The sequence below is a fragment of the Pipistrellus kuhlii genome, unplaced genomic scaffold, assembly GCF_014108245.1.
Source record: "Pipistrellus kuhlii isolate mPipKuh1 unplaced genomic scaffold, mPipKuh1.p scaffold_m20_p_4, whole genome shotgun sequence".
NCBI lineage: Eukaryota > Metazoa > Chordata > Mammalia > Chiroptera > Vespertilionidae > Pipistrellus > Pipistrellus kuhlii.
The window spans coordinates 47,858,254-47,876,125 of NW_023425540.1; the positions used below are offsets into that span (position 1 = coordinate 47,858,254).

General features: G+C 33.2%; 1 protein-coding gene across 21 annotated transcripts in view; it reads right to left on the reverse strand.

Moving 5' to 3' along the window:
- Positions 1–17,872, reverse strand: part of MCTP1 (multiple C2 and transmembrane domain containing 1) — a 422,741-nt gene that overhangs the window by 213,394 nt on the left and 191,475 nt on the right. For 9 of the 21 annotated variants that reach the window (XM_045571756.1, XM_045571752.1, XM_045571743.1 and 6 more), the window contains exons 4-7: positions 15,463–15,542; positions 12,208–12,319; positions 7,141–7,188; positions 3,866–3,904 (exon numbers count right to left, since the gene is read on the reverse strand). In XM_045571756.1, coding sequence (XP_045427712.1) covers positions 3,866–3,904; positions 7,141–7,188; positions 12,208–12,319; positions 15,463–15,542 — 279 coding nt within the window. The remainder of the gene's footprint in view (positions 1–3,865; positions 3,905–7,140; positions 7,189–12,207; positions 12,320–15,462; positions 15,543–17,872) is intronic. The other 12 variants (XM_045571749.1, XM_045571754.1, XM_045571755.1 and 9 more) reach the window with 3 other exon arrangements.

The following is a 17,872-nucleotide window of genomic DNA, read 5'->3' on the forward strand; positions in this document are numbered from 1 at the left end:
GTGTCATCCAAAGTGTCAGGTTTAACTATGCCCTGCAGACTTACAGAGTTGAAAGTATTCTCTAGTTTAAATTAACAATATTCTTGCCAAAAGTCTTATTAAAAATTGCTTTATTCAACCAGTGAATAAAGTGTTTTATAGTTCATTAAAATTATGCTAAGTGATTATAATAAAATCTTTATAAAAAGATATATTACTTGAAAAATAAGCCATTAAATAACAGAAGGTATGCTAATAAGACATCATCACATAGTCTATATTAGATTATTCAAAAGATGAAATCTTAAAACAATTCTAAACTGCTTTTGTTGAGAATATGAATTGCAACATGTGTATATATTATCACAATGGTTATTTCTCATATAATTAAAGTGATTTGTTGAAAGCACATACGTTTATTACTATCATATCCACTGGTAAACTCATTCTTCTACATAAACACACACACACACACAAAAGAGTGCAAAAATAATTCCTGCTTACTGTCTAATAGAGGCAATTATTTCATATTTTTTCCATTTATTTGACCCCATAAAATTTATTCACAAAATACATATGCATCTTCTCTTCTGAGCTCATGAAATCTTTTTGTTGAATAATTTAACCTTAGAATAAATTATCAGTGATAAGGCTTCTTCTAAAGAATATAATTTTGCACTAACTCAAAGTGTTACGATTTCTCTGCCAAATGCATTTGTCACGTAAGTAAAACTCTTTGACCAGGATAATTATCCAGTTGCCTACGTTTAGAGAGACATTGATCCCTATCTTATTAAAATAACAGTTTTCTATAATAACTGAATATGGGGAGAATAAAAAATATACATGCTGGAAAGTATGCTAATAGAAAACCAGAATAAGTGTTTTAAAGGATGTTATCATCCCTAGGAGAGAGATGCTATGAAATTCATAATTATTCACTAGTTAACATACCATTCAAAGATAGCACATATTTTATATAGAGGTATGTCTAGGTATACTTTTTTTCCTATTCATTATTAGGTTATAACACATTTTGTCCAAATAATACATGTCAGTCCTGAACAGCAATTACAGTTTCCTTGCCATCAAGTTGGCTATTCATCTCATTTCCAACAGCAAATACGACCCCATATTATGTGAGTGCCACAAATAATAAGATTTCCATAGAAAGAATCCATTATTGGCAAGATGAGGAAAATGACAAGCGGATATTTAACTAATGGGATAGTCCATGAGCTGATTCGCTTGTACAGGGGAGATGCGCATATTACAAACATAACAATGTCAATTTAGCTTTCCCCTCTCCAAGGTTACTTCTGAAGAAAATACAAGGAAATGAAAAAAGCTCCACAGTGGAGAGAATATATAATGCCATTATCTGATGATATGTAAGTCTTTGTCAGAAATTTTGTAATTCTCAGATTTATATTCACCATTGATGCTCAAAGACAGGATGCATATCACAGTCCTGATATCAAAAAGCAAAAGACCTCATTCTACAAATCAAGATTCCAAAGAATAAAATAACCTACTTGTATGGAAAAAATCACCTTTCACTTTGAGCATAGTTATGTAAAAAAATAAGATACCTGTATTTAAATGTAATGCCCAAAATATATATCCTCTTTCCAAAAATAAAAGAGGAAAAAATCCTTACACAAGGGCCTTTAGAGAAGATTAAAATAATTAGAAAAGAGATGCATTTGCACAAAACAGTAACATAATAAATAGTAATGTAAAATTATACAGTATAGTTACTTATCTCTCAGTTTCTCAGGAAGCACAATTTATAGCAGTGCTCCCTTATCTGTGGTGGATAAATTCCAAGACACCTAGACATGATAGAAACTATAGATAGTACCAAACCCTATATATCGAATATACTATATTATTTTCCTCTACATACAGACCTATGATAAGCATTAATTTATAAATTAGGCAAGAGATTAACATTAATAACTAATAATAAAATGCAGCACTTACAACAACATGGTATAATAAAAGTTATATGAATGTGGTCTCTCTCTCACTGCTCTTGTAACACTAATATGAACAAAAGTGGCAAATATTTTAACGGAGGGTGACAATTTGAATGAATTATCAAGTGTTCAGTATGTTCTCACCGGAAAAAACATACAAATGAGTAAACTAATTTTCCTTTATTCAGAATTCTATATCCCCATTAAATTATAAAAGTTGGAAATCCCTTAGGCTAAAAACCCAAAAGCCATGTTATAATATACACTAAAAATAATCTGCTACATATCCCAATGAGTGCAGTGTTAGACACAAGGAATTCTATATTTTAATGGCAAGCTACATAAAGTACCAGTTGAATGTACAAATGGATTATTATAATAATAATGATAAATTAAAACAAAAAATTTTAGATATAAAAATAGTGGAGATTAGACATGTATTATTACTTTTAAGTTGTTTTTGTAGAGCAAAGGAAAAGTAAATTTATGTTTACTTAATTTATCATTAAAATTAAATTTAAATATAGATTAAATAAATTACTTAAAGACTTTATAATTATTATTTTTATACTATAATAAAATGGATTATTCTTACCAATTAATACTAACTACTACATAATATCCTGCTCTAGCATTATATCTTAATTACACCTGGAAAAGATAATATTGCTACATATTAATGGATTACAAATTTTTACACATATATATCATAAATAGAAAATGCATGAGGAAAGCCAAATGAATGAATTTTTAACAGATTTATACTTTTAATACAACACTAATTTTGAAATACAAAGAAGAAATTATAATACAAATATGAACAGTTCAAACACTTCCATAAGACTTTATGAAACTTTATTTTGGTAAGTATATAAACACAGTGAACACTAAATTATAAATATTCAGCAACTTTCCTTAAAATATTTTCCATTTTTTACTTTTTTTTGTGAACCAAATTATCTTTTAGTTATTAACTATACAAAACTTAGGAAGAAAATATATAAGATGAAATATTTATTGAAGCAAGTTAAGACATTACTATAAGTGCAAAGACATTTTGATATGTTTTCTTCATTCATGATAATAAAAATGGCAAAAATCAAAGGAAAATTTAATAGCATGATTCAGTCAGAATGGAAGAGAAAATATTGTTACATCCCAGGGTCTAAGAAAATTAGTCACTAGTAAAAATGAATACTGACTTCTTAAATAGAAATTTGAGCAAACAAGATTTTTACAAATACAATCTCTTTTATTTCTTTTAAGGAGTACTCACAGAAAAGTCCATTTCATTGTGATGCTTATTTGTGTCCAAGAGTGATACACCACTGAACAAATCAGAAGCTTAGTTTACATCTTATATTTTTTACAAGTTATAAGAGCCAGAGCTTAGTAAGTTATAGGAGCCATAAAGTCCTCTCACTCCCAAGAGTGTTTATTTCTTGAAGTGAGAAGAGGCAATGATGCAAAGCTGTTCTCATTATACACTCCAAAGATGTAGCAATTCAGGGATTTCTGAGTTTAGAAAGCCTTAGGCTGAATTTTCAGTGAACAGAAACAGTAAATTACATGGTTTTCCTTCTCTCTAAAGTTGTTCCTACCCTCGCCTCATCGTTTTATTACTGATCTAGAGCAGACATTTTCTAGACCCTGTGGTACATGTAACACAAACCAGATGCTGAGAATGATGCTGAGAAGTGACCAGAGATTAGCAAGAGGATGATTTGGGTGCAATTGATCAGTGTGATTTCTATTTACTAAAAAAGCAGTACATGGTTTGCTGAAAGTTTATGAAAAAATGAATTAAAGTGATGAAATCCTGAGTATAATTTGAAGAGGTATGAGAGAGGCTTGACTGATAGTTCTCAACAAGAAAAGCTGAAAGATCACATGCTAAGCATTACCTTACTTGATCTTTTCCAACTCTTCCTCATTAGCATTGTCTGTAAATGAAATAAAGCATTTTAATTATGTTATCACTCAGGTACAGAATAGGGCAGCCAATTGGCTTCAAGAGGAAGCTTAACATTTAAACAGCAAACAGTTTCCAGCAACAAACTATAAAAGACAAAAAATTGTTTACACATACTCACAGCTAGAGAAGCACCTTTAACATTCAAGCAGTCTTTCTGGTAAGAGTTAGTTATGTTTATTTGTTTGTTTGTTTGTTTTTAGGGGGGAGGGACAGTACTTTTTAAATAGAATGGAACATTTTAAATATCTTAATTGTTCACTGGGGAAAAAACACATCTAGTCTCATGATTGGCGATTGTTCCTTTTGGTGGTGCTGAGGATGTACCATGGCTTTACTAGGTCTATTATAATTTTTCTCTTTAAACACATGCAAATCTGTTGCTTTGATGGGATTTTAGACTTGCATCTGCCTAATCTTTTACATCAGGATCTATAAGTGCTTTCAATGGAGAAAAATGCTGCACACTGTGATGGCTACTAGAAGATCTAAATGTTTATTCATAACATATACCTTAAGAGTAGTTTTTCTGTGTGTGTCTTAGTAAGATGTATTTATGGTTATGGAGGTTTGTGATGAGTGCCTAAGATCATTGGTCTTTTGGTCATAAAAATTCAAAGAATATTTTATTTCCTCTCCAGTTTTAAAATTATTTCAATAAATACTGAGGTACTATTAACTTTCTGATTAACCTCTATACCCTATCTTAGCTTATTATTATCCTTAAGGCAGACAGAGTAGATAATAGGGAATATTTGGAGCAAAGAATATAGCTTATAGAAATGCTTGACATATTTGTGTAGCAAAGACATGTATGGATACCTCTATATTTTTCAGCAGGATTCACTATAAAGTAGAACCATTTCAGAAATCATTCATAAGTTATAAAAAGAAAGAAAAGGTTTTAATACAAGATTTAGTTATATAAGAAGGGAACCTTTGGTCTAAACCAAGATAAGGAAATTATGTTGTGTTTCTAGAGTAGGAAGTGAGAAAAGCATAAAATTGTCAAAGATAAGGATACATTCCTACTTTTTTATAAATACTGGTCTTATGGGTTATAATTTATATATATGCTGTGTTAAATATTGATGAAACTATGGAAGAATAATAGATTTCCTTAGGTTATAATGATTTCCCATTTTTTCCCAAATGGGGCCAGGAAACTGAAAAGCATTGCTATTAAATACTACTATAAAACAATTTTATATGTTTTCTAAGTACTAATGTCCAATTCATTTTAAAGCAACAAAACCACCACTGGGTGGTGGAGATGCACATATAATGGAACATGTGGTAAATATCTGTGGTTGATGTAAAATAAGTTATTGCAATCATCATCATCACCACCACCACCACCACTTTCTCCATCATCGCTAAAAGATAATTGGAAATCATACATTTTTGTAGTATGACATAGTCACAAGAACTGTCCTAGTAGGAGTCAGAAAATAAATGTTCAACTTTTACAGAAAGCAGAGTTTCAAGGAACAAAAAATAGTAATTCTTAGAGATAATGTTTTGAGTCAAATAAACAGCAATTAAGATAAATAAAGTGAAAAGTAAAATCTCTTTTTAAAAAATATATTTTATTGATTTTTTACAGAGAGGAAGAGAGAGGGATAGAGAGTTAGAAACATCGATGCGAGAGAATCATCGATCAGCTGCCTCTTGCACACCCCCTACTGGGCATGTGCCCGCAACCAAGGTACATGCCCTTGACTGGAATTGAACCCGGAACCTTTCAGTCTGCAGACCAACGCTCTATCCACTGAGCCAAACCGGTTTTGGCAGAAAAGTAAAATCTCTTAACTCATGGCCATTTATCATCATCATCTAGTGCCTAAGAATCTTATAAAATTCCATTCTGTAAGAAATGTTATACTATGAAAAGAAAAGAAGCTAAGAACATGAGAGAGTTGAATTTCAGGGTAATGCTACTTCATAGTATACAGATTCACTACTACTGGCAAAGTCACATCTCCTGACTCAGAACTACTGCACACTATTAAAATGTAAAACAAACTATAGGGTTGGTATTTTTCCTGCCTCTCAAAATTGGCTTTACAAATAGGCAGCATGGTATTATTTTACAGATTAAGACACTGATTCAAACAAAATGTCAGTAGTAATTTTCTTAAGTGTAAATATGAAATATCTGGCATTTATGGGAACCAATTCATTATTTTCTTGATTATCTTGATTTTTTTTATTAGATTCAGGGACTCTCAGAATGGCCCTAGAATGTATAATACTATTTCTGCTCCATTAGCCAAACAATTAGCTGAATACTGGCTTTGAGTATCCCTCTCCCAAGTCTCCTTTTCATTTCAGATAATTGGGTTAAGGTAAGTTCAATTAAACTGAAAACAGTAGAAAAGTTTTTAGAAAGTGAATCTAACAGACATACTATTATGCTACCTTTGCTATCTGTGAAACATGTTAGAAAAGAAAGATTGTTTGGGGAATGTTAAAGACAGATGATGAAGCAAATTAAAGAAAAAGAAGATTTTGTTTTTTGCTTTATGATCTTCAGCTGAGAAACATATGAATTTGTTGAAAGTGTCATTATCTAATATCATTATAGTACTAGAGACACGATGCACAGAATTTGTGCAAGGAGCTTGGCCGCCACAAGGTTGCTGTGGGCCTCTGCCTTGTCCCCTTCCCCCCAGACTTTGTCCGGACGGAAGGACATCCAGAAGGACAACTGGTCTAATTACCATACCACACTTTTATTATTATAGGTAACAAAAGTTTTTTATTAGCAGCTCAACTTTCTTTGAAGCCAATAAAAGAAATAAGTAGCATAAAAATATGGCCTGTGATAGAGCTGCAAAACTAATTATTTTTTTTTAAAGATTCCACAATCTCAATCCACTTTGTGCTTTTACAGTTTGTTGTGGTTTTTTTAGGCACTTGCATGGCTCTATAGATATAAAAGAAATTACAGAATGGGTAGATATTGTTGTATATACATATCATAAAATATGTATCACATTTTTATAGGTGGATATTTTTTCAAATGTTAGCTATGAAATAATTCAGGAAAAAAATAAAAAAAATAAACCAACATGGAAAAAACTTTAATTTATTAAAAGCCCTTTAGGGTCAATTCATATGTTTCTTAGAATTTTTTTTTTTCTTTAGCCAAGCAATTTGTAGGTCTAGGTTATCTAAGAGAATGTATAATACAAATTAACTCACTTTTATTTCACAAATTCTCCAATGAAGAAAGTTGTGGATTGAACTCTGCTAGAAAAAGAGCCAGAAAGAACTCAAACACACCATCAGACCAAAATACCATACACAAGACACATAAGTATTCACGACACACTTTTTTAAGGGGTTAAAAACGGGACATGAATTCAAACAGAAATGACAGTTGTGTCATGCAACTCATCAGCATGCCCCTGTACACACACACACACACACACACACACACACACACACACACAAATATATATAGATACACATCTGGGATTTTTAAAAAAGACTCATTAATTCAATGAAGAAGATTTTAATATAAGCAACTATGAAATACTTTGGCTGCTACTTATACTGTATTCCTTAAATTGCTGTGATTAGACATTGCATATTTTAGAGGCCTTAGAGGGGATTCAGCAGGCTGATAGGTTTTTCAATTCATTCTTCAGTTTTACTGATTTCCAGAACTGGCAGTCCACACAAGGAGAAGTCACCCCAACTGCATTATTCATGACATTTACTGTCAGTATTGACAGTGTACACAAAACTCACAAGATGACTGATTTAGAAATCTTAGCACTTTTGGATGCTAAATACTCTGTGTCTCCAGTTACTCATTTCTTCCTACTTTTGGTAGCATTTTCTTAACATTAATACTCTATTTCCTATTTGATTGTTAGGATTTTTTGTTTATGGCTCTTGAAACTCATACTCCATTTTTCATTTTAATACATGTGTATTTAGTTAAGCTCTGTAAACACAGGCATAAGAATAAACATGTGGTTTTTAAAATAAAATCTTAAGTCCCAAAAGCTTAAATAATTTCTGAGCTAACAAAGCAAACAGAATTCTTCTAATTTTGCTGTGTAAGAGTCAATAAAAAAAAAATCACCTTCTATTTCATCCCCATATATCATTCTAAATATTAAATGTAATTGTGATCTTTTACTAACTGGTTGATTTCTGGTTTGCTGCATTTTGAGTTGGGGTTTCTCTAAACAAGATTTGTTTCTCTAAACAAGATGTGTGAAAGTTCAGCATGTCATTTTTACTGCAGCAATGTGTTATGTATTCAGGAATATAAAAATTATATTTGAAGACATATTGGATTTTTAACCAAGGAAATTCAAATGTATTCCAGAGAAATGTATTTAGCTAATACAAACATGTTACAAAATGAAAAAAAATACAATTACCTGCTTTTAATTCATTGTCATCATTAGAAATCTTGAGACAAGCAATACAGACTGATTTTAAGCACATTATCATTAACATACCAATTGTAAGAACTCAAAAAGAAACTTAACTCATTCTTTAATATTGTTTGTGACAACCTCAGGGATTTAAATAAGAAAAATAGATAATATCTTTTCCTGCACCTTTGAAACATTCCTTCTTTCAAATCCTCATAGATATTCAGCAACAACCCATTGAAAAACCATTAGGTACAGAAAGCTGGGCTAGGTTTTGAGAGAAATTATCATAAGGAAATCAGAAGCAGTACTTTACATGTTTTTTTAATGGAGTAATAGAATATAGAATGGAGGTGAGCAGAAGTATAGTATAGGTACATTTGGGGAATTTTAAGTGACATAAGAAAGCCAGGACTTAAGAGAAGGCGAGTTTTGCAAGAGTTTGCATGGCTGGGACAGAAGTTACAAGTGAGGGAACATTGTTGGTGATTGAAGAACCTTAAAACACCTCATCAGGAGTTTCTGTTTAACCAGAGAAGTAACCACAGGTTACTGAACACTTAGGGGAAAAAAAAAAAAAAAGAGGAAGGTACAGAACCTAGCACACTGTTTGAAGATAATCAATAAGGGAATTTTTTTTTTTTCAAAATAGAAAAAATGGTCCTTGTTCATAGTTTTAAAATCTCATAACTAGTATTACTTAACAATTTAGCAATATTAATAAAATAGCCAAATAACTGCTACATGGACCAAAAAAAAAAAAAAAAAAAAAAAAAAGATTAAAAAAGCGAATTATTATGTACTTGTTAGAAATGTTGAGTAACATGCTTAGTGATATGCTTAGGAACCCAGATCCAAATCAAGAACATTAGACTCACCAGGATATTGGGGAACTCAATAGAATTTCCTATGAGGAACATTTTAACCTTCCTCCCCACCTCTTGACCCACTTCTCTATAGCCAACTCCATGTTCCCAGCTATTAATCACATGATCACACCCATGAGGAGGAGCCAACATAGCCACACCTGTCCCCCCTCTCTGCTCCTCAGGTGTGGCCAAGGTCAGGATGGTTCACCAACCAGAGGTTAGCCTGGGATAGGCCTTTTCTGAGGCACTGAGTCCTTGCTAAGCCACTTGCTTCCCTGACAAAGAAGAGAGAAGACGGGTGAGAATCCACAGTAAAACAGGAGGCAAAAAAAGACAGTTTTTCAGTTGGCACAGAATAAGTCCAGTGCTATTTCGGACTTTGAAGGGGAAAGATATGAAGTAAGGCAGTGGGTGAAAAATACGTGGCAGTAAAACATTTCTTCCAAAAAGCTAGGATTGAAATAAAGAAAATGACATGAGAATCTCAGAAAGAACTGTTTGTGCTGGAGAGATATGATAAAGAGAAAGGAAAGGAAGAAAAGAAGATGAATAATGCCAGATTTTTTTATGTGTAACTGTTTTATGTAACCCACCAGTTTCTTCCCTATTCTTGTTTGAGAAATCACTGATGATCAACAACCAGGCCCTAAATTGTTTCAAATGATTTTTTTCTAATTAGGAAGACATTGTGCCTACATAAGTCTGAGCAGCTATGAGGATTGAAAAACTTTTGCAAGAATTGTTGAAGAAGAAATAGAGTTGGGAACTACTTTGTCTGAGCTGACATATATTTCTGTGAATTTAGAACAAGTAGCAGTTCCATCGTAAGATCACTTAATACTTATTTGATCCCTCAAGCCCTCAGTTTGATGTGAGAGTACCTAATAAATATCTCTTTAATATAAAATTTAGTAGACTTTCCATCATCAAATCACCCAAATAGCTACATGGTTAGGGAATATACAAGACCTGAAGCACTTAGGTATTTTCACTTATGAAGTACTGTCCTTCATTAACATACCGAAGAATCCCAAAGCAAAAACATTCTATCACCAGGTTTTGCTGATTTCACCTCCTTTAGGTAAACCTAATCATTTCCCTCCATTTCTATCTCTGACAGGTCTCATCTAAACTTCCATTATCTTCCACCTGGATTTTTGCAATAGCCTTCTAATTGGTTTCCAAGCATCCATTCTTACTCTTCCATTTACTTATTTTCCATCGTGCAGATGCAGAGCTATTTTCGAAAAGCAAATATGATTATGCCACTTCCCAGTTACAGACTTTTCAATGGCTCCCATTGCTCTCCAAGGAAAGAGCACAAAACATGGCCAATGGTCCCTACACAATCTGAGCATCCCTTTCCACTCCAATTGTCATCATGTACCATGATCTTCCACTCACTCTTTGCCTTCATCTTCTCTAAACTCCAATACTTTTTAAATTCTTCAAATGCAACATGGTTCCTCTAGCCATAAGGCCTTTGCACAGGCTGTTTTACTCTGCTTAAAATATTGCTTCTTTTCCTCGTTTTTGCCTTACTAACTCCTATTTATACTTTAGACTTCAGCTGCAATTTGACTTCTTAGAGAGTCACCATCTCCCAGACTAAAACAATTTCTCCTATATTTGCTGTTATAGCAACACAGACCTCTCTTTCATGACACTTAAAACAGTTGTCAGCATACATGTTCTTCAGTGATCTTTTTTATTTCTGAGTTCTCCCCTGGTATAAGTTCTCCTGTATCCTTAGGGTCTGGCACAGGACCAGGTGTATAGTAGGTTCTTATTGATTACCAGGTCCTCACCCACTCTTCTGTCTGCACACATGGGCCTGTGCACATGTAAATGCATTCTTCCATCACACTAAGTTCTCACAGAAGGTATTATTTGGTAATACTTGCTTGAAAACAGAAATTTCTTCCTCACTGAATAGTTATAGACACTTAAATCATACTTAAATATTACCTATGAATATGTGCATTTATTAATTCTTAAAAAGATGCAGAAAAGTACTTATCGAGAAGGGTGAAATTTTCAATGATTTTAAAACACTAATTTAAATATGGAATTCATTATTTTCATCTACAATGTAGAGAAAATATTGATAATAACTTTCAGAAAATGATATAAATCAGCTCTAATCATGCCTTATTTTAAAACAGCAACACCCACATTGCTGAAAGAACACTTGAACTTGCCTAAAAAATTATGTCTACTCCGAAAATGTGTTACAATCAAACCTAATGAGAGTAGCTCCGGGTACACAAAAGGATGTGGAGTCCAATAAATAATCTCTGGTAAACGGTGGCAGAAAGCGCACTGGCCAGCCTACCAATGTGGGTCAAACCTGACATTTTTAATATCCCTCCAGCAGTGATACAGTAATTGGCTCCCTCTGTATCCCTTGTCAACTTCTCACAGCAGCACGATGTGCAAAGAAGTAGAGACAGCCAGTGCTGGGAAATGGGTAGCACTGATATGGTAATCCATCAAAAAGATGAAAATTGCTCACTTATCATTCAGCAAATAATACCAGAAAGCAGAAACTCTGTTATCATTTCACTTCATTTTCTTTGTTATGGCACACCTGACAATATAGTCAACATGGTAAATACTAAATACCTCCAGGTAGAACTCCAAATATTTAATTCACTAATAAATGTATTCCCTGAATGAACACTATCATTTGTCTACAATATAACATGTCTGAAGCTGGGTAAATCAAATGATAATAAAAGATGCCAATGTGTCTCTTATTTACAAGAAGTTCTGATCTGGAGCATAGGACAGGAGATTTGAGTTCAAGAGATACAATATACAAGGATTAGTGATACCACGATACTCACAGAAACAAAGGACGGCCAGATTTTCATATGCTGCTTCTCTTTATTTTTACCTCTGGGCTCAGAGAATGCTCACGCATTCAAACAATGTTTGAGTGAACATCAGAGCGCAAGTTTGAGAGCATGAAAACAGCTCTACAAGGCTGTGGGGAGACTTACCACATCCCTGTGTTCTCCTTCTTTAGGTGTAAGGGTGACTGACAGCAAAATGATTCCAAGGTCATGGTCAGGATAGTGGGGATCTTTCAATGGCAGAGTCACATCTGTGGGCCTGTGACAGAAAATATTAATATTCTGAACAGTTATTAAATGAATAAGCAAAAAATATATTTTATATCAATATTTTTGTTTTTCTTTACACTCTGTTCTTGTGAACATTTCATCAATGAATGAAGTTGCCAATAAGTTTTGAGCCAACAGGGTATACCTGGATTTACTAGATAAGTTTATGGGTTCTAGAAAGGCTATGGGGTCACTAGGAAGGCCATAAAAACCAAGAAGTGGTTTCAGAAACATACAATGCTCCTGCTCTTTGATCTCTAAGCACACAGAATGCAATGGCGAATATTTTCTAAAATTTGAGTTCAAGAACCAAATGGGGTCATTTATTGACCACTATTTTCCTCTCACATCTTTAAGATTTTTTTTTTAAATCAGGAATATGATATTGAGTAATAAATGAGAGAAGAGGCAAATATAAACTATACTTTGCCTGCTATACATTATAGACATACTTTAAAAACAATGTCTAATTACTTGAAAAAAATTGTAATATTTTAAAAAGTGCTTCTATTTTGTGTGTTTTTTTTTTTTAAAAACTGATCCCTGAATAATTTTTAGGTTCAGAAATACAAAGTAATCAATAATTTGATCAGTACTTAGAAGACTTTAAAATATCCTTAAATCTTTATGATGCAATCATTATAGTTAGATATCTGAGGAAGAGATTATGAATTGCTCAGTATTTATTACCCACAATCACTTTTAGAAAATAAGCAAAATATACATTCAATAAGTAGTGCATAGATGATATCTTATTTCCATATTTTAATTTATATTTAACAAATTAGGGTTCATGCCCTTCATTAACCTCAGTGACTGTGTAACGTTTGGTGCTAACCTTGAATCTTGAAATGTTGGCAAATTAGGAATGTTCCTTTGCTTATTTAGTCACTTGCTCATTCATTTCATTCACAAAACATGTATTAAGCACATATTAAATGCCACACACAATGTTAGATTATGAGTAAAAACCAGAGCTCAGGACCAAAGATAAGATCCTTATCTACATTGAGCTTAACTTTTAGGAAATGAAGCAGTTGAAGTCTAATACTGGTAAGAGGATTTGGGATTAAGAACCTTATGTAGTTTCTAGCACTCAGTTATTATAATACTAGGAAACTCAAATAATGCTTAATTTACCAAGTTAAAGAATGATATTATTAAAAATATAAACAGGTTTCTAATATCAAGGGCTTTAACTGAAACACAAGTAACCTGTTAGAAAGATAATATACATACATTATAATCATTGTGCTGAAAATTGTTTCAATATGATTTTAGTTATAGCTAATTATGGTCAGATAATAAGATAAAAACTTGTTCTTTTTATTTTAACAAATATATATTAAATATTATATTGTGCATGTGTGTGTATGGGTTTACAAATTGATTTGACTAGTTTTCCTATAATGATTACATATATAAATTAATAGGAAAAACTTCATTACATTTTTTAAATTTCTTTATTGATTAAGGTATTACATATGTGTCCTTATTCCCCCATTATCCCCGACCCACTTCATTACATTTTTATAATGATTGCATGATAAAGATTTAAGGACATTTGCAATTGCTTTATGATACATCTATTTTCTTTCAAAGAGATACCTTAATGCATTATATACTAGCCTAAGCATTTATATGCTACTATTATTACCCATTTTTCTACACCCAGAGGCTTCTGATTTATACATGGAATTCAATGTCATAATTATAAATATGTAATTTCAAAAAGTAGTATGTGATTTAAAAAAGTGGTTGGGGAAAATGGAATGGTTAGGTAATATATAAAATAAGTAATGTGTCAACATAAACACCAAATGCTTGCATATCCTTTCTTTTTATTTTCTTTATCATCCCATAGTTTTCTATTTTAAGTTATTTTTCACAATAATTTTATCTTTAATAGAGAAATTTATGCTCTGTGATTAAGTCCAATAGTTTGCATATCCTTATGTAAAGGTCTACAGAGAAAATAATATGGTCTTTATAGAAGAACAGCACAGCCCATCCCAGCTGGAGCTCAGTTTTTACGATAATGGACTACATACAACACCATCGAGGACACTTCCTCCAACTGTAGTGAGGTGGGGAACCAGTGATCATCTGGGTTCTATTCTTAAGTCAAGCCTGCACTTTAGGTTAAAATGAAGGACATGTAGGAATTACAGGAAAGCCCCTCTTTTGTCAAGTTGGAGGCAAAAACTATCTTAGGAAGACCAATAAGCTGCAATCAAACTCAGCTGACTATAACACTTAAGGTGTCTCCATAATTTCTATTTCTCCACTCATCTACATTTACAGAAAAATAGAGTAGTAATCTAGCCCATTATGTTGCTTTCCACATTATATTCCTGCCACATGATGGAGCATCATCATCTAAAACAGAATCCTTTCTCCATAAAACCATCAAAGAAGATTTTATAGCTTCCTTTACAACACATTCCAGCATCACTTGAGCCTCTTTTTTTCTTCCATAGTATTAATCAATGCTTAACTCCTATGTTGAAATGAATTTTTTAAAAATATAAGACCATAACTAGGTACAAGGAATAATTAATACCGGCATTAGTAGTAATACTATAACTTTACAACTGGTCATGCAATGGTAAACTGATCTAACTGAGCAAATACAACCAGTCTGCCTCCACTTTGGGGGCATTCCTTGGTAACCTAGGATTACTGGTGATTACTTTGGCTCAGGTGATCAGTTGCAGTTTTTGGAGAAAAGTGCATGCATTTTATTTCCCATATGGTGGCCTGATTCTTAATAAATATGATTACCAAGCATAATCTCCTTTATGCCCCATTACAACCATACAAGTAATGCAGGAGCAAGGAATGTGTCCTTTATCTCTAGATTTCTGGTACTTAGCACTGTGCTGGGGGACAAAGCAGGCATCCAAGAATTTTTCTGTTGAATGGTTGTTGTTGAGTAAGATAGTCAGGGAAGGTGTTTTTATTTCCATTGGGTTGATGAGAAATATGTGCTTAAGAAAGTCTGTCTAGCATGAGGGCTCACAACCACACATGACTGAACAGCGACTAGAACCCAGATCTGCTGACATTGTTTATTACGCTAGCCCAGCTTTCTAACAAGGTGTAGTGATATTATGACAGTTCAAAGATCACCTGTTCAACTCCAACTGTGTGAGATCCAGAAAGGCTGAGCCCATAAAATCATCCTGTAGTCCAAAATCATAGTCAAATACCTAAGAAGCCAAAAAGAAGACATTATTATAAAAATTCCAAAATAGGCTTTAAATGAAAGCATCTTGATTATAAAATATTGGATTTTGTCAATGTTACCAAAACAATGTCACTTCCTAATATTTATTTTTAAAAATTTATTTCTGTGCTGTGTAATACTAGGATCTCAGAAAGCATTAAAAGAAAATGGTATTTAATTTCTTACTTAAAGTCATTGATTGATATTAATACAATACAATACAATAAAACATCAATATACAATAAATCATTAAAAATGTGGGAAACACAGACTTTGAATACTTTCCCCATATTACAGAAGGGCATTAGCATTCCTAAAAGGCAGAGTGAGTTTGTAAGAAATTCAGCAAAGATGTCTTCCAAACTGAGCTAAAGAGGATGAGAATATGATTCCAAGTTCTTCATATGCCTCAGGGCATTGTAGATAAATTCTATGATATTATAGGACAATATCATTTAAGCATACAAACATGTGAAAATTAAGATATTATAAAAGCATTTGTCGTAAAAAGCAAAGCATTTTGTAATGTTATATTAACGTTAAGTTAAATTAAGTTTATTATCACAAGCAATGACTGGGGGATAATGTTAACATGACTAACATTGGATAGGACAAGAAAAGAAGAGAGAAAACATTTCTTCCTTCTGTCAAAACAACTTATCTAGTATCTTCTCTGTGCTTTTCATGGTTCTTATTCCCTACAGTGAATGAGACAGGCACTGTCCCTGACTTCCCTATGTATAGAGGTGAAACAGTCAATAAATACCCAAATAGACATGTCCAGCTTAGTGATGGATGCTATGGAGAAAAAAAAAAATCTAAGGGGCTTGTTGGGAGCTATAGTTTTAGATAGGGAGTTCAGAAAGGCTTCTTGGAGGAAGTGTGTTCCTAGGGAGACTTGTAGAGAGCCACCTGAGAAGGCAGATGGACTCTTTTAATTTTTATCAGCTGAGCCCGAGGGCACTGGCAGAATCCTGTTATCAGTACTGATTTCTTATCTTTATCCATGTGCTTCGAATGAGGAACAAACAGGACCTTGACTTACCCAGATCTTGATAGGCTAAATCTTGTACCAAAAAAATGAGGAGCTTACCCATATCTTGCTGTATAGGATCTGGGCACACCAAAACTCCTTTTGACCTAAAAATCCCCTTTGGAAACCAATATATATGCTGTGTTGTCTGTGGTAAGTGTGACTGTCTCTCCATCAGAGAGATGGCGCCCACCTAGCGCCCAGCTTTATGAATCTATTTCTGCCTCTTGTCTCTTTCTTTCTCTAATTTCTTAATCCCCAGCTCTTCCACTCAGGAACCTGTCGTTTTTCCATGCGAGATGCGGAAAACAGAAAATGCCCACTGCAGAGCCCCAGTGCTGAGAAAGATTAACCTATTTAGTAAGGAGAGAGCACACTAAGTGGAGAAAAAAAGTAAGCAGTTAGCATATTCAAGGATAATTATTGTGGTTGAAACAAATTGAGAAAGATGGAGAGTGGAAGGAGATTGGAGAGAGCTCAGAGCTATACCAGTGAGGGCCCCTTGTAAAAAAACTCTCTTAAGTAAATGGGACTTGGCTAATTTCTATCTATTTATTAAGTTTTTCTTATTCATTCCCTCAGTCAAGATAGATTAAGTACTTATTATGTGTTAGACTTATGCTAGGCATTGAGAAAACAGTGGTGAGCAATACTGACATTGTCAGTGTTTACAGCTTAGTGAAGGGGAAACACATATTAAATAAGGAAGTACATAGGTAATTACACATTTTGATAAATGTTGTAAAGAAAAGAACAGGGACTGAAAAGAAAAAAAATAACAGTGGAGGTCAAGGAAATTTTTAAGATGAAAAAAATTGCTACTAGATGAAGTTTGAGCTGGGTTTCTTGACCTTTTGAAACAGAAAATCAAATACTCGTATACTGGGGTATATAACTAAACAGGTAAGTTCTCCCAGGTCACTAGACTCTCCAGGATGTGAGAATCCATAGCCCAGTGCTCCTGTGCCCAATTCTTGGCACAAGTTTGAAAGCTGGAAGCAGAGGTAACAGTATCCACAGCAGCCTGAATCAGTTACTGCTTTTTCTCTAGTGCAGGTGTACTTCAGTGTAAACAAACTTAACGTGAAAAAAAATCAATATTAAAACAATAAGATAAGCACTTTGCATTATAAAAGGATTCTTAAATTTGAGGAGTCATAAGGGGATTTATTTAAGTAACAAGTTCCCCTAATGCCTCTTAAATTATTCAATTTACAGTCATTTGATTTATCTACAATCCTTCAGGAATGCATTTGTTGTAGACAGCACAGCACCCCTGA